General features: G+C 53.6%; 1 protein-coding gene across 2 annotated transcripts; it reads left to right on the top strand.

Moving 5' to 3' along the window:
* The first annotated feature begins 8354 nt into the window (after positions 1-8354).
* AQP2 (aquaporin 2) lies at positions 8355-16622 on the top strand. 2 transcript variants are annotated; one of them, XM_032646877.1, is made up of 4 exons: positions 8355-8798; positions 11939-12103; positions 12495-12575; positions 13199-16622. In XM_032646877.1, exons 1-4 carry the CDS (start codon positions 8439-8441, stop codon positions 13406-13408), a joined length of 816 nt encoding a protein of 271 aa, XP_032502768.1. In that variant the 5' UTR covers positions 8355-8438; the 3' UTR covers positions 13409-16622. The 2 variants fall into 2 exon arrangements, with proteins under 2 accessions (XP_032502768.1, XP_032502769.1); XM_032646878.1 differs by having other exon boundaries at positions 8356-8798; positions 12495-12555; positions 13199-13417.
* Positions 16623-17487: the final 865 nt, after the last annotated feature.

The following is a 17487-nucleotide window of genomic DNA, read 5'->3' as shown; positions in this document are numbered from 1 at the left end:
GCTGTGGTGGTAAGACAGGGGTGAAAGTAACAGGGGAGAGTAAGCACTGTTATTTTCCAATATTGACAGTTTCTTTCCATCTCTTTTCAGGTTGCTTAAAGTGGAGGAGAACAGGCAGAGAGGCGCCGTCTAATTAACTGCCCATACGGTCAGCCCTGCCAAGTCAAGGATCTCGGTCTGCTTTTTCCCTGACGTATCTCAGAGCCTAAAACACTGCTTGGCACATGACTGGTACTCAATAACTATTTGTTGCATGAATAATTAAATACAGTGAACTGCTTTAACTGCCCTAAAACCCTGAGAAAACAGACATTCATCAGCTAGAACCAAGGATGAGGAGCCCACGTTGCAGCCCAAGGCGGGTGGTTGGGTGAAGAAGGGATTGTCCAGAACCACGAGCCCTCAGCCCCTGGGGAAACCTCAGCTGGTATTTTTGAACACTTGCCATGTGCAGGTACTTTTACATTTGTTTACCAGGAAGCTTGGAAAGCCTGAGCGGCTTTGGATTCCACAGACAGGCCACCTACGAGGTGGACCCAGAATCCACCCCAGGCCGCTGGACATAAGGTCTTGCTCCCTTGGTGCGCACAGTGGTCCCTCTGTCCCAAGGCCAACGTTCATCCCTGAGCAGGCCCGGGGCTGTGGTCAGCTGGGGGGACTCCCAAGGGTGTCTCAGGACCACCACAGAGAGCACTCAGTTCTCCCTTCCCCCAGCTGAGGCTGGAGGGAGGAGGGAAGGATGGCAGCAGGGCGTGTGAATTGGAGACTGATATTGAATTGCAGCAAAAGGAGCGGAGGATTAGGTGCCCCACCTGGACCCACCCCGGGAGAATACCAAGACCTGGACCGGCTCTCACGAGAAGCTGGCAGACCCAGTACCAGGCAGAATCGTGGTTGGATGAGCAGGAGTCATGAGGCGGGTGGTTGGGCCCACGGGCCGGAAGGTACCATTGGTTTGGCTGAGGCCTTCCTCTCCCGGATCCTCCACCCCCAGGCTGGGCATCCTGCATTCACAGAGTTCTCCTTGAGTTCTGGGGGCAGAGCTGGGGGATCAGAGCCAGGCTGAGATGTTATCCCAGGTCTCTGCCTTCAGGGAGAGCAGGGAGAAGGGGGATAGGAACACACGCAAATACCCAGGATTCTGGGGAGTAGGGTGGAGAAGCTGCCTTGATCGAGTAAGTCTGGGAAGGCTTCCTGGAGGAGGATGAAGGGTGTGGGACTGGGTTGGGATCCAGGAAGATCTGAATTTGAATTATGGCTTAGCTACTTCCTAGCTGTTTGACCTGGGGCAGACAGTTCGTTCTACAAACATTTTTATGAGTGTCTACACCAGGCCAATCACGTATTAAGCATTGGGACTACGAAGATGAATTCGATACAGTTCCTGTTCTCGGAGCTTGACCAAATCATCCTGGACGGCATGATCTGTGATGTCACAGAGGTGAAGCAGAGCACTGTGGGGTGGGGGCAGAGGAAGTGGCAGCAAGCTTAATGTTCTTGAACCTCCCTTACTCTATTCTGTACAACGGGGTTGGTGCCCACTTGCTCACATAGCTGAGATGACTGGTTGAGAGAAGCCGTGTGAGCCTAGCTCGGTGCCTCGCACACTGGATGGGCGGGTCAGTCCTCGAGGAGAGGTATGAGGCTGACAGAGGCCGAGGTCTGGGAGGGACACGAGGGGGTGTGACGCCAGGGTAGAAGGAAGGCAGGCATGACGACGTGCTGGTGGGGAGAGGGGCCCTGCCCAGAGCCCAAACAGGGCCCTGCAGGTCCCCCAATCGCTGGAGCCATGGATGCTGGAGACAGGCACCATGGAGCCAGGGTGGCTTAGCTGCAGCTATTCTGAGTGGGAAGTCAAACAGGTTTGGGTGACCTTTGCAAGCAAGGCACTGCCCACAACACTTTCAGCTCGTTACTACTCCCTAATCTGGCAATGACCCCAGCACGGCCTGTCCCTGGCATTCTCCACTCCTCTCTCTCCCTGTAGGACAGAGACAGCAGCTCTCCCGGGTCTGCTGGCAAACCCTTCCCCCTCTGCCCTCCAGCCCTGCAGGGAGGACCCGCCCCCCCCGCCCACCAGGGAGGGTGGTACCAAGGCACCCTTGGTTCTTTGGGGCCTCCATCTTTGGGCCAGATGTGACGGGGGAGGCAGCCGGGGAGTGGGAGGAATTCAGTCAAGGGAGGAGCGGTAGGTTCTCCTCCTGGCTGGTCTCCCCTCCTGCTAGCGCCCACAATGGCTCCCAGATGCCCAGCTATGCAGCAGCTTTATTAACATGCCTGCCAGGCTTCTCCATGCAGCAGAGCTGTATGCAACCCCGTTCGTCAGCTTCTCCGGCCCTCATCCTGGTGCGCCAGCTCCTGCCACAGCTTCCCTGGTGTTTGCTCAGCCTTCATCGGACTCCTCCAAGAGCTCGGGAACTCACTACCTCACCAGGCAGGGCTATTATTAGAAAGGTCTCCCTGCCCCTGTGCCCCTTATTCACACCTGATCCTCTTAAATGAGAATAAGCTTGTTCCTGACCCCCTCCTCACCCCACCAATGCTCTCTTCCCCGTTGAGAAAGCTATTTTCAGCCAGGATCACAAACAGTGTTTTGCAAACTGTGAGTGGCAACCCATTAGTGGGCCATGAAATCAGATGGGTTGTTGTTACCTAAATGAGTTTTTTTAGTGAAATATAGTAGAGGAATTTAAAACATCACATTTAGGAAATATTGCTTTGTGAAATGTTAGTTTTAGTTATCTGTCTCTTTCTATCTATCGAGATAAAGTTTATGGGTTAGGATATAAAATGTATTTCTTCCTGCAGGTCTCAGTTACAAAGGTTTGAAAGTCACTTGCCTGGAGGAAGAGTTAGCCACGAGAAAATGGTGGTGACACCTGTCCCAGGCAGAGGGAACAATGCGTATCAGGGCCCCAAAATGAAGGAGCTGGTCTGGCCTTGTCTTATGGGCAGTGGGAGCCGTAGGGTGGTCAGGTAAGGTCCCATCTTCTTCATCTCTGGGTCCCACCACATGGGCGCAAGGGAAATGGCAGGAAGCTGTCTCTGTATCTCCCCAGGAGCTTGATCCTGTGACCTTCCTGCCTCTACCTGGGCCTCGGCTGTCAGGACTGCTTGGCCTTTGAGGACGAAGTCTGCCAACCATGGAGGCAAAAGCCTGAATTTCTGAATCAGACAGATATGTATTTATAGCTTGTCTCAGCTCTTTACCAGCCTTGCGATCTCAGGCAACTTTCATCACCTCTCTGTGCCTCGGTTTCCTCCAGTGTTAAATGAGGCTAATAAGATTCATCCCCAAAAGTCCTTGTGAGAATTTAGTTTGAAACCCAGAGGTTCCCAGGCCTTCAGTCCTCTGGGTTCCCTCTTTGCTTTTGCATAGAATAGGGTTGTCAGATTTAGCAAATAAAAATACAGCATACCCAGTTAGATTTCAATTTTAGATAATGCGTAATTTTTCAATATGAGTGTGCTCCAAATATTGCTTTGAATATACTTACGCTAAATAATTTGTTATTTCTCTGAAATTCAAATGTACCTGGGCATCCTGCGTTTTATCTGGCAACCCGACATAGAAATCCAAAGGTTCGCATTCCATCCCAGAACTGCGTGGATCTGACACACCCTACGATACTTTTCAGGCTTCCTGAAGGGGGCAGAGCCGCAGCCTCCCAACCCCTCCTGCCAGCTGCTGCCTGGGGTTGCTCTTTTCACTCTGTCCCACTTCGCCCGACTGCAGATCTGCCCTCTCCCTTCTCCCTCCTTCCCCAGAGTTCCAGCCTCATGGGCTGGGGTGTGTGACCCACTTTTACCGACCTCGTGGGGAGAATGGAGGGCACTTGCAGCTCAGCTCAGAGCAGGAAAAACACCTCACGTCATCTGTCAGACAGCACCGGTCCTGAATTCTGTCACTGTGCTCCCACATGGGGCACCCTCACTGGCCCAGCTCCCTACAGACACCCTCCTCCTACCTCTGCTTTTTCAGAGTCTCGGCCCCCTCCTTCAAGCCACCAGCAAACAACACACAAATCCCCACTTCTTTAGTATACAGAGTCCTTTAGGCTTCTTTCTCATTTCTTTCCTATCTTGATTATTTCACAGGGTGGGTATGAGGTAGGGATTCACTTTCACAACTAAAAAGTCCTCTTAGAGTCAGACTCCTGAGACTTCCCTGGTGGTCAAGTGGTTAGGACTGGGTGCTTCCACTGCAGGGGGCACGGGTTCGATCCCTGGTCAGGGAACTAAGATCCGCAAGCCATGTGGCGCAGCCAAAACAAAAACAAAAATAAAAGCAAAAAAACCTCGTCAGACTCCTGGGATTCTAATTCCGCCTCCCCACTTACTAGCTGTGTGGTCTCAGGAAAGTTACTTAACCTTGCTGTCTCATTTTCCTCATCTCATAAAAAATGAGATGATAATTTTAGCTCAGGGACTTCCCTGATGGTGCAGTGGTTAAGAATCCACCTGCAGATGCAGGGGACACGGGTTAAATCCCTGGTCCGGGAAGATCTCACATGCCGTGGAGCAACTAAGCCCACGGGCCACAACTACTGAGCCCGCGCTCTAGAGCCCACAAACCACAACTACTGAGCCTGCACATTGCAACTACTGAAGCCCGCAAGCCTAGAGACTGGGCTCCGCAACAAGAGAAGCCACCACAATGAGAAGCCCGCGCACTGCAACAAAGAGTAGCCCCTGCTCACCACAACTAGAGAAAAGCCCACGCGCAGCAATGAAGACCCAACGCAGCCCCCCCCCCAAAAAAAAAAAAATTTAGCTCATAGGACTCCTGTGAAGATTAAGAGCATTAATACATGTAGGAATGTCTAAAGCAGTTCATGAGAGAGTGAGCACTAAATGAGCATTTAATATTATAACTGCTATATTTCATCAGTTCTAAGGTGTACCTTTTTCCCCTCATTCTAACGTCTTAACAATCATGGTGTCTTAACAGCAGCTGGGAGCAGTTGTCATTACCTGTGCATACTTAAACTTGGTCAGATGAGTTTCATGCCTTCTCATTCCTACATCTGTTCCGTTTAATTGCTACTTAAAATGTCTTCAAAAAGTTACACTGTGGTTTAGCAGTTAAAGTTATTTTGCGTACAGAAGGACATGGAAACAGAGCAGCCTGGCAAGAATTTGACATTAGTGAAGCAAATAGTTCTCACTGAAGAATGACCGCAAGTCTGTCTTTTCTTGTAAAACAACTGCCAAGTGTTTCACGGAACCTAAGAAAGGAAGAGTCCCACAAGCAGATGAAATTGTTATGTTTTACTACTGAGAAAAATGCAAGATGATTGCCAGTCACATATGAAGCAAGAAAACACCTGCAGAAGCTTACAGAAGGAGTATCAGAGGCTTGGAAAGAAATTCTGGAAACATAGCAAACAATCTTATAAGAAATGGTGGATCACTACACTGCAGAGAGGGCACAGAGGGTGATACTGTGTAGAGAGATATCAAGGACTCGACTCGGACTCGAAAAGGGATTTAGGAAAGTCGGACTCTGAATGTGAAGAAATTTTGGAACTATTTTAGCCAATTTGTTTTGCTTATAATTTCCTTTTTTTATGTGTGCATGAGTGACTTTTGACTAAAAGCTGATATCTACATAAATCCAAAAGACTTCTTTCAATATGTACAAAAACTGGGAAGAAAGAATTTGGGGGGCTGTTTTCCTCCACTGACTTTTAAAAATTATTTTTAACATAACATAAAACCTACCATCCTCACCATCTGTAAGTGCACAGTTCAGTGGTGTCAGGCACATTCACAGTGCTGTTCAACCATCATCTCACCATCCATCTCCAAGAAAGCATGTTTGTCACACTCAGTTACTAGTACATCACGCAGTTGATGGCACCTTGTTCCTCATAAGACACTGTGTCATGGTCACTGTAAACAAAATGCAACCTTCCCCCGGGGGAGCTCCTCGCCAGCCAGGAACCACAGCTGGAACCCTCCGGCTTCTCAGGAACACCTTCCACCCCGGCTCAAAGGTAAAGCACAGAGGAATGCCCTGGTGGTGCAGTGGTTAAGAATCCACCGGCCAGGGCTTCCCTGGTGGCGCAGTGGTTGAGAGTCCGCCTGCCGATGCAGGGGACACGGGTTCGTGCTCCGGTCCGGGAAGATCCCACATGCCGCGAAGCGGCCAGGCCCGTGGGCCATGGCCGCTGAGCCTGCGCATCCGGAGCCTGTGCTCTGCAACGGGAGAGGCCACAGCAGTGAGAGGCCCGCGTACCGCAAAAAAAAAAAAAAAAAAAGAATCCACTGGCCAATGCAGGAGACACGGGTTCGAGCCCTGGTCCGGGAAGATCCCACATGCTGCGGAGCAACTAAGTCCGTGCGTCACAACTACTGAGCCTGCGCTCTAGAGCCCACGAGCCACAACTACGGAGCCCGCGTGCCACAACTACTGAAACCCGCGCGCCTAGAGCCCGTGCTCCACAACAAGAGAAGCCACCACAATGAGAAGCCTGCGCACCGCAACGAAGAGTAGCCCCCGTTCGCCGTAAATAGACAAAGCCTGCGTGCAGCAACGAAGACCCGACGCAGCCATAAATAAATAAATAAGGGAAAGCACAGCCCAAGTAGGGGCCCAGTCATGGTTGGTGCCCTCCCCTCCTTCCACACTGGGGTCCAGACCAGAACATGGGCAAGTCACAGTCTCTCTGGACTTCATGCTGTAATCTGTAAAGTGGGATCCATAGGCTAGATGACCTCTAAGATCCTGCTGGGTTCTAAATGTATGACCATGTGACTGAATGAGCAACATACACATACACATATTTGAGCTGGGGGTTAATGGGCTACAGAGAGAAGTCATGACACCGCTTTTGGGTATATCGGGAGGTAAGAGATTTTACACTTGACCAGGTCAGGGGAGATCCTGCCCAGAATCAAGGGTCAGTGGGCCACTTTCTCTCTCAAGATCATGAACACTTTGACCAAAGAGGAAAGACAAGAAAGGCTGTGTGGCCCATCCAAGGGCACACAGCAACACAAGGGGCTCCACTCTTCAGCCTCCAGTCACTCTCAGATTTCCATTCCTGGGACTGTGACTTGCCCAGGGACCTGCTGGACAGGAGATAGAGCAGGGCCCAGAGCCGGTCCTCTTAGTCACACTCTGAGCTTGACCCTGCCTTTGGGTCCCAGGAGAGGGAGCAGGGCTGGCGGGATTAGAGAAGTGCGATGGAATGGGGCGGGGGGGGGACTCCCAGACCTAAATGTCTCTAGACCTTGGGCCAGAGTGGCATTGACGGCAGGAGGTGGCATTGCCCAGATGCTGAGCTGAGTGGGCTCCGAGGCCGGAGGGTTGCTTATTGCAGCCTCCCTGAGCCTGCACAGCTCACTGCCCCACAGAAAATGTCCTCCCCCTGTGGCCTGGGTGGCTCTGAGCTCCAGGGTGTGCCTAGAGCCTGTCACAGCTCCTGGGACCCTGACATGTGAGTTTGGGGAGTCGTGGTCTCCACCTCAGAGTATTAATAATGTTATTAATAACAGATGATACCAATTGATAGCTTGCTGTGGGCCAGGCGCAGCTCTGAGCCCTTTCTATGCATGAATTCGTTTACTCCAAACCCTAAGCCCACGTACGTTTATTGTCCCTTTTAAATCACAGAGATGGACGACGGAATAGAAGCCCACAGCTTGCTTAGTCGACCCCAGGTTGACTCCATCACCCAAGGCCAGGGTCCCAATGCCTCTGAAATCACCCCCTGCCTCCAGGCTATGGGAACTACTATTTGGCTGGGGTTTCAGGGAGCGAGTGAAGCTTAATGACTTATGGGTGACTGACTGCAAGAAAGCAAGCACAGAAGATACACAAAACATTTATGCCTTGGAAGGTTCACATCACATCAACCAGTTATTTTCCACTCCCTGCAAGAAAGAATAATTGGAGGCCAGACAGCAGGAAGAACTTCCCAATCACCAGAAGGGGTAGCGTTGACACCCTGTCTCATGGTCAGTTTTGTAAGGTGTTGCCCCTGCCTTGGCCAACAGTTTGAATCAGAGAGAGGGGTTTGGCGGTGCAATCCCCTAGAGAATCCCCCTAAGATGGGGGCGGTGGGGGCAGGGGAGGCCCTGGGGCAGCAGCCATGGGGTAACCAAGGGAACAAACACGGAAAACTAGGGGACGTCAGTCCTTATCTGGAGCTCATTAATGGGGAACATTATTCAGCTGTGAAGTCCAAGATGGGGTGATAGGCATGCTACAGGCAGGGGTGGAGGTGGGGCAGGAGGCAGCCATCGGGGAGAAGAGGTATTGGCCCAAAGTCCACCTCCATCTCACGTGTCCAAAACCACGTGGAAAAACCCTATAAATGCCCATGACCAGCCTCCCCAGAGACCCTGAGAGAGAAAGACGGAGAGAGAGAGAGAGCCGCAAGCTTCCCATCCCTGAGACCACTGGGCTAGCCCACAGAAGTCTCCACAGCATGTGGGAACTCCGGTCCATAGCCTTCTCCAGGGCGGTGTTTGCAGAGTTCCTGGCCACACTCCTCTTCGTCTTCTTTGGCCTCGGCTCAGCCCTCAACTGGCCACAGGCCTTGCCCTCTGTACTGCAGATTGCCATGGCCTTTGGCCTGGCTATCAGTACCCTGGTGCAGGCTCTGGGTCACGTCAGCGGGGCCCACATCAACCCTGCCGTGACCGTGGCCTGCCTGGTGGGCTGCCACGTCTCCTTTCTCCGAGCTGCCTTCTATGTGGCTGCCCAGCTGCTGGGGGCCGTGGCCGGGGCCGCCCTGCTCTCTGAGATCACACCACCAGACATCCGGGGGGACCTGGCAGTCAATGCTGTGAGTAGCCAGAACTTTGTCCTTTCCACAGGGGCAGATCCGGGGGAGTCTCTTATAAAGGATGAGAGGGGAGGGACCAGATCTGGGTGAGGGTCTGGGGGTGGGGAGAGAGAGAGAGAGAGAGACAGAAAGAGAGGGAGGGTGGCCGTATGGGGGAGCGGCAGAAATTCGAGAGCCAGGAACACAGCTGCCATAGGAGAGTCAGGGTAGAGGGAACAGTAATGTCAGAGCAGAGGCTGGAATACACACGGGTCGACTGTACTTTCTGTCCTGAGCCTCTTGGAGGAAGAGCAGCATCAAGGTTTCTGTTGACTTGCTACCTGCATTACAGGGAGGGCTGCGCTAGGACTCGGCAGAGGACAGGGTCCCAGAGCAGACATGCTTTACGAGCTGGGAGGAACCTCAGAGGGCTAATGCCCAGCATCTTCTCGAGGGAAGAAGACCCAACATTTCTTCAGCATCTACTGTGTGCAGGCCTCACAGCGGGGGCTCCTCATGAGCCACAGCTTGATACCTCACACCAGCCTGAGAGGCAGGGATGAGAAGATCCATTTCTTAAGGTCACGGAAGCTGAGGCTCAAAAAGGGGAAGTACCAGAGCCAGCCTTCAAACCCAGGCTTGACTGCAAAACCCAGGATCTTTCCACCCCACCAACGTCCCCTCCCTGAGCCACCACCTAAGGCTTGTTTTGCAAACAAGGAAACTGAGGCTCAGAGAAGGGAAGCGGCAGTCTAAAAGTCCTACAGTTTGTCAATACCAGAATAAGCACCAGGACAAAGCTAAAGGGACAAGGTCTCTCCAGACCTCGGAGAAGGTCCCCAGAGCCCATGAGCTAACTGCTGATTCCATGAACAGTGGCTAATCAGGAGCCTTGGGCACTTTGGGAGCTGAGGGTGACGCCGCAGCCCCCTTCCCCCTCCCCACCCTCCCCCTCTCCTGGGTCTGTGAAAGGCCTGGGCATCTGAGGGCATGGCTGGGAAGGGACAGTCTGTGTTCCCTCAACACAGCTTTTGCTCCATCCCCCATCCCAAGCCAAGGAAAGGCAAGTGCCTCTTTTGTGCCTCAGTCTCCTGCATTTCTTGGCCTTCTCTATCCCTGGGCCACTGGGTAAGAGCTCTGATGTCTCTGAAGAGTCCTGCACAGTCTCTGTGGCCATCCCCTCCTCGGCACAGGTGGCCTTCCTCATGCAAGGGGCAGGGGTATCCCAACTGGAGAACTCATCTCTTCTTCAAAATGGAAAATATCATTCGGCTGGGGGCTCAAGGTAGAGAAAAGGCAAGAGTGGCCATGGTGGTGAACAGACTGAGAGATCTGACCATTTCCATCGAGAAAGAAATTAGTTCAGTCTGCAGCAAGATGAGGTGTAGTTAGACTGAGAGAGGAACTTCCTGAGAGCATGGCCAAGAAAGTCTCAAGAATGTGTGGTGGGGGAACCTCCTCTAATAGCAGGGCAATGGGAGTGCTAAGGGGCCATGAGGACATGGCCTCCTGCTCTCCCATCATCTCACAGTTGACTAGGGCCCTCAGAAGGGAAGGGTCTGAGGAGGCCCCCCCAAGTTACTGCTCAGCACTTACCATCTTGAGGGACTGGAGAGAACCTTCCTGGCTGGAATGGGGCAGCAGCGGGACTGACTTGTCCTGAGGCTAGTGAGAGCTAGTTGACCCCCATGGGTGTCCCAAGTGTCCTGTGAGGTCACTGGAAAAGCCAGTCTGTCCACCAAGAAGTTACCATTGATGCACACCTGCTTCGTGCTAGGCCAGATTTCATCTCATTCTAGGTACAACACTGTAAGGTGAATTCTGTGATTCTCCACCCTGGGTGGTAAACTGAGGTTCAGCGTTTAATTGGCTCAAATCACAGAACCAGTGTCAGCACCTGGAAGTGGACCCAGAGCTGTCTGACACCAAACCCACATCCACAGTGTCTCCCTTAGATCCACTGTTTACCAGTGGGAATGGAGCTGGGGTTCTGCCCTTGTCATTTCTGATTCTCAGACAGTCCTCCAGGATCCATTCTATTATCCCAATTTTACAGAAAGACAAACTGAGGCTGAAATAAGTAGGGCCCCACAGCAAGTCAAAAGCGCCAAAGTGTCTGCCTTCAAAGCTCTTCACTGCCGCCCACTATAGGCTCTGACATTGGAAGACCTGGAGGGGAGGGGGGAATGGGGGGTGGTTGAAGTTAGACTCTAGAGAGACCCAAGGGTGCCAGCTTGAGGGCTAGGACCCGGGGCTGGGATTCAGGGCCTGGAGAAGGATCGTGGGAGCTCAGAACTATCACAGCTCCACCCAGTGCAGTGCCCAGAGAGGGCAGGATGTAGGGCATAAGATAACAAAACCCAGAAAGAAATCCAGCACTGGGTGGATGAAATCACCTCTTTGCTCAGCCCCAAGTTCTCTTGTTACCCAACGCAAGGTGTGCCGGGACCATGGGCACCCCACGTGGGGTGAGGAGGCACCAAAGTACAGGGCTCTAGCACCCCAACCTCAACCTCTGGAGGATGTGCAGGGAGCCAATCCACAGGGCAAAATTGAGGCCTGAAATGCAGTATGGAACAGGCAAGGTCAAAGGGAACAGGCAAAGGTTAGAGGAAAGAGCTGCACAATGCAGTCACAGAGGGAAGGGGCACACTAGCGCCATCCCCAGAGCCAAGTCCCTAGATCCTGTTCTAGGAGCCCCTTGACCACAGGAGGAAAGACCGCAGGCCTCTCGTTACACCAGTATCTTATGGCTTAAATAGAGAGGAAGGTCTTCCTTTTACCTGGCCTAAAGCTTCCTGCTGCAATCAAAACCTCTTCCCTCCTTGTTCTTCAGGAAGCAGAAATTATGGATCTCAGCATCCTTTTCCTTTCACATTGCAGGCGCACAACCCCAGCTCCCAAATCTAATGGGATATGGAGTCAGTTTCCCTACCTCTGGCCCGGGGACCGCAATCAGTTGTAGGGTCCATCCCCCTGCCTTTGTGCCATGGCCCAGGAAGAAGCCATCAGTAGTTTGGACTAAGGTGGCTGGTGAGCCCTGATGTTCTGGATTGCTGCCCAGAAGGCTATCTGGAGCTTTGACTGCAGGTGGGCAGGAAGATGGCACCAGTGTGGGGAGCATGCTCAGTGTGTCCCCCCCACCCCCTCTCTGTCCCCAGCTCAGCAACAACTCGACAGCTGGCCAGGCCGTTACTGTGGAGCTTTTCCTGACCCTGCAGCTGGTGCTCTGCATCTTCGCCTCCACGGATGAGCGCCGTGGAGACAACCTGGGTACCCCCGCCCTCTCCATTGGTTTCTCTGTGGTCCTGGGCCACCTCCTCGGGGTAGGTCATGGCCACTGGTTCCAGCCTCCCTGGAGGGACAGACACACAGACCTACTGCAAGGAAACAGACACACAGACCACTCTAGAGACGGATACACAGAACGCCCAAAAGTGAGAGCCACAAAGACCCCAGAGGGACAGATACACAGAACTCCCAAGAGGGAAAGACACATGGACACACCCCAGAGGGTTTGACTCCCATATACCACAAAGGGACAGATATCACTCCAGCTTCAAATGAATAGCGAGCCCTGTAAATATAACATGAACTCCATTGTCCATCGCATGGATTCCCTTTAGGCTGAGGTCAAGGACTGGCGAGAGGCACAGAGACTCCCCCCCGCCCCTTCCTCACCTCCGTCCCCTCTCTGACCCCTGCCTCCCATTGCAGATCCATTACACTGGCTGCTCCATGAATCCTGCCCGCTCTCTGGCTCCAGCTGTGGTCACTGGCAAGTTTGACAACCACTGGGTAATGGCTGAAACCTCCCTGCCTTCCCCTCTCCCAGAAACCCATCTGGCTGGAAGAGCTTGGGGTGGGATCAGCAAACCCTCCACAGTCCTCCTCTTGGGGCCCCCGTGGAGTCTTGGGTCCACCCTTCAGGTCTGACGCCAAAGACTCTGTTTCCACATCTGTAAATGAGGATAAGAGCAGTTGTTGCTTTGGCTTTTTGTAAAGATTAAGCGAGGTGTAAAACAGATGACGCAGTGCCTTAGAACTCGATAAATGGCAATATTTATACTACATAACACATTTCTATTATTTAGCACTTATCTAGTACTTAGTATGTGCCAGGACTTCTTCTAAGTGCTTTGCAAATATTGACTTATTTAGTTTTGCACAAGAACTTCAGAAATTACATCTTATTATAGCGAGGAAACAGGCACAGAGAGGGTAAGTAACTTGACCAAGTTCACCCGGGCAGTCGGCTCCAATTCGCACCATTAGCCCCAATTAACAAGTCTTCCCAATTGCTCAGTAGTCGTTGATAACTACATGCATACGCGTTTGATTACCTTCACCGCGTGAGGCTCCCTTTCAACGGGAAGGGGGAGAGGAGCACTCCCGCGAGCCGCCCTCTCGCTCGCCCCCAGGTCTTCTGGGTCGGACCCTTGGTCGGCGCCATCCTGGCCTCCCTCCTCTACAACTACATCCTGTTCCCGCCCGCCAAGAGCCTGTCGGAGCGCCTGGCCGTGCTGAAGGGGCTGGAGCCCGACACTGACTGGGAGGAACGCGAGGTGCGGCGGCGGCAGTCGGTGGAGCTGCACTCGCCGCAGAGCCTGCCTCGGGGCAGCAAGGCCTGAGCGCCTGGGCCGGGCTCGAGGGAGCTCGGGGGAGCGCCCGCCACCCCCGCCGGAGTCCCTCTCCCCAGGTGCAAAGCCGGCCCCCAGTGCAGAGTAGCTGCTTCCAGGACGTGCCGAGGCCAGGGCGGGGATAGCGGTGAGCGTGGCAGATCCCTTGCCTTGAGGCTGCGGGCAGCGAGTAGTCGAGTAGTCGACCCCGTGGCGCCTTGCAGGGAGCTGGGGACTTGGGCACCGAGCTGGGGAGGAAGGGCAGAGGAAGGCTCTGGAGAGCCTGCGCAGTGTACTGGGTGGGCTGCGGGGGACGGGGTCTGGGAATGGGGCATGAGGTTTTGTGCGTTCATCCCCCAGTGCCTCTCTGTCCCCAGGTGCAGGGTTGTTCATGCTCCTGAGTGTAAGCAGGTGTGCCTGTGGTGATGCAAGTGTGCAAAGGCTGGCCACCTCTTACTCCCCTCTTGACCCCTCCCTCCCCCACCTGCAATAAATCCACTTCCTCTGCAGTGGATGAGTCCTTCCGGCCATTCATCCCCAGGAGCTCTAAGTGTGCTTCCCAGATGAAGGGAAGAGGAGGGTAGGGAGGCCACTTTGAGAGAGCTGAAGGGGGGCACTGATATCCACCCACTACCCTGCCCCTTCTGGAAAATTTCCCCAAGCGGCAGCACTGGGTCCTAAGACTTGCCAGAACCCATTGCTAGACGTAGTGAGGTATTAACCAGGGAACGTCTCCCGAAGTGGCCTTCGGCCGTGGCAGGGGCGGGGGGCGGGAGGTGGGGGAGGCGGTGGCCAAGGACCTCCTTCCTGCCCTAAGAGGGGACCTCGCCCAGGGAGGCTCGCCCAGGGAGGAAGCATGCGTGCGACCTCATCTCCAGGGGGGGCTCCAGACACCGAGATTAGCCTCCCACTGTGGCAGAGAAAACAAAAGGCCTTTGCAGGCCCCTGGCCTTTGTCTTGAGAGAGGGGGAGATTTGCAACTAGACACTTCTTGAAAGGAGACACTCGGTTTCACAAGTGAGTCCTCTCGCCCAGCACACACCTATGGCTGGCTGGGCAAGGCACTCAGGCACGCAACCACAGGCACCAGGCAACACGCCTCCATCACCCATCTCACCACCAGCCCCCCTCCCCAGGCAGCGCTCTTCTTCCTCCCTCTCCCTTCCACCCCCCAGCCCTGGTGCTCCCTCCCTTCTGGCTCCCACCAGAGCATTACTATGCAGAGAGCACCCTAGTGCTCTCAGGACCAAAGAAGGGAGATGACTTGTCCAGGCAGAGGCAGGACTGTGTCTAGAGCTGGGCTTCTAAATTTCCAGGCCAATGCAATGGTTCTCAAATGAGATTCACTAGGATTACGTGAGATGATGCATGTAAAGATGCTGTGTGAATTGTATTCCTCATACCATTATCATGCATTATTGGGATCATTTCATTATTTCTGACTCCTGGGGGGAGAATGCAGAAGGGGCCTGACCTTTGGTCTCCTTTAGTTGGTGGTCAAAGCAAAGGAGAGCCCTGGGGCCCCAAGGTGCAGGCAGGAGATGGGTTTGGGGCTGGCCCCATCTGGTCCAGCCCCTTAACTTCTCCCAACCCTGAGCACACACTGGCTGTTCTCCCCTCCCCTCTCCCCACCACCCAGACCGTCCATTCTACCCTCCCTCTCCAGCCTGCTGCATAGCTAACCTAAGAATCACACCTTGAGCCCCCTTCTCTATGCTCTGTTGCCTCCATGCTTTCAAGGGTTTTATCTGTGTCTGTCCCACACTGCACCAAGCACCACTGTGCACAAGTTTCCAGCCCCTTTGGGCCCTCCACTCCCTTCAGAGACTGACTGTGTATGAGGAACACATCTCTGTAATTATGCCCACTACCTCTCCATGCTCTCGTCTGTCTTCCTTGACCAAACCTCCCTTCGGGTGAGAAGGTCATAGGTGCTATGGAGATGATTCTCCCAATCCCCGACAGCTGATGACAGTCGCTTAGCCTCACTACCGGGGGAGGGGTTGAGTCAGAGACCAAAGCGACTTCTGGGGCTGTACTCCTGGCAGCTGAGTGTCTTTGCTCTGGAAGTTCAAGGGCAGCATGGCACTGAGATTGTGAGCCAAGCCTGGATGTGTCTCAGGTATTTCATCCTCACCTCACCTCTACCCAACAGATCCCTCTAGAAGTTGCCAAGAATTTCTCTCTAGTCTGTTCTTCTTCCAAGATTGCATCTTCCCCCCAAACTAAATGTGAGATCCCCACCACTTCCAGCCCCGATTGCCCAGTTTGGGGTCACTGAAGTCAGAGGTCAAAGCAGGATTCAAGTGATGGGGGTGGAAGGGAACTGACACCTATTAAGCATCTCTTGTGTCCCAGTTTCTGTGCTGGGTGCTTTACCTGCGTTAGCTCATCTAATCCTCCTAAAACTTCAGGCAAGTTAGGGAAGGACAGCAGCCAGCAGTCATGCTGGGTTTTACTTTTTCCAAAGCACTCCCTTATCATCTCCTGTAATTATCTCCCAATCCCTTGAGACAGGGCAAGTAAATACTGTCCTTCCCATTTTAGGCTGAGGCTAAAAGACTGGCCTAAAGTTACACAGCTGTATATAGAGCTAAGACTTGAACTCAGGACTTCTTATGCAAAATCTCATGATCTTTCCACTCAGAAGTCAGACGAGACGAGGTCTGTGCTGAGGCCAACCCTAGGCCCCTCCTGGGAGCCCCTGGCAGAAACCAGCGCACACAACCCAGCCTGTCCAGCCCAGCCTGCTACCTTGTGGTAGACATGGGGCCTTGGGGAGGGCCGTGGTCAGGCAGGGAGAAAATGACAAAGGCACGAGCTGGTTTCTGCCCTTGAAGAGCACCCAGTCTGGAGGAGGGTGGATGTCAAACACACGCCAAACCACACAGAGGCAGGGAAGCATGGAGGCAGATGAGCAGACCTTCAGGTCCCCAAGCTGGAGACTGAGAGGATTCTGAGCTGAGGGCAGGAGTGGCTGACCACGGGGTCCCAGCTGCCTCCACCTCCACGCTCCCACTTTGTGCCAGATGACTTTGCACCTGCACATGTTGCTTCCATGTTGTTTTGTATCTTTTAAGCTGTGATTCTGTATCTAGGCAGTGCCTCCCAGCTAGACTGTGAGCCCGTTGGGGGCAGGGCTCCTTCCGTTTTTTGGATGGCACCCTCCTCTCTATCTTCCCTCCGCACACAGTAAACACTCAATAAATGCTCATTTGTCAATAAATGCTGTTTCTTTCACAACTTAGAAACGGTCCATGCAGTCCAAGGTGCCAGAAGACAGACTGGGGTCTGTGGCATGTCATGAGCTTCCCAGAGCTGCTGCTAGGGACGGTGCAGCGGGGATTTCAGTGCTGAATCAGCTCAGCTAGGAGAACTCTGGTGGCCAGTTCCCACTGTCAGCCTGGCCAAAATGTGCATGCTGGGCTCTGTCACCCAGGTGGCACCACAGGGAGGCCACCAGGACATGGGCCAGCTGTGGGTCCTCCAGAGAGAGCGAAGGACAGCCCCTTTTGGTGCCCTCGTGCTGGCTGTAGCACCATGTTGGGAAGTCACGGCAGGGACCCTAGGGTCTAGGACAATGCCTAACACTCAACATGTCCAAAACTGGCCTTCTGCTCGTCTCCCCAAACCTGCTTCTGCCACAGTCCTCCCCATCCCAATTGATGGCAACTCCGTCTCTCCAACTGCTCCGGCCAAAAGGCTTGAGTCATCTTTGACTCCTTCTCACACCCAGCCCTGACTCCACCAGGGAGCCCTGTCAGTTCTACCTCCAAGTGATCCAGATCCCATCGCTCTCACCTTCAGCACCTGCACTCAGCGCCAGGCCACGCCTCCCCGCTTCCATTCCTGCTCCTCCCATCTCTTCTCTATACATCAACAGAGGCGTTTGTGTTAAAACTCTGTCAGCCCGTGCTAGTCCCCGCGCAGTGACTCCCTCACTCTTTCGAGTGAAGCCTGCGGTCCTTCAGGTGACACACAAGGTCTGCCCACTGCTGCCACTCTCTGCCCTCCCTTTCTCCTGCTTCAGCAACACGGGCTGCTCCCTCTGCCTGGAAGGTTCTTCCCCAGATACGTGCACGGTTCTTTCC

The sequence above is a fragment of the Phocoena sinus genome, chromosome 10, assembly GCF_008692025.1.
Source record: "Phocoena sinus isolate mPhoSin1 chromosome 10, mPhoSin1.pri, whole genome shotgun sequence".
NCBI classification, from domain to species: domain Eukaryota; kingdom Metazoa; phylum Chordata; class Mammalia; order Artiodactyla; family Phocoenidae; genus Phocoena; species Phocoena sinus.
This window is presented reverse-complemented; position numbering and strand designations above follow the sequence as displayed.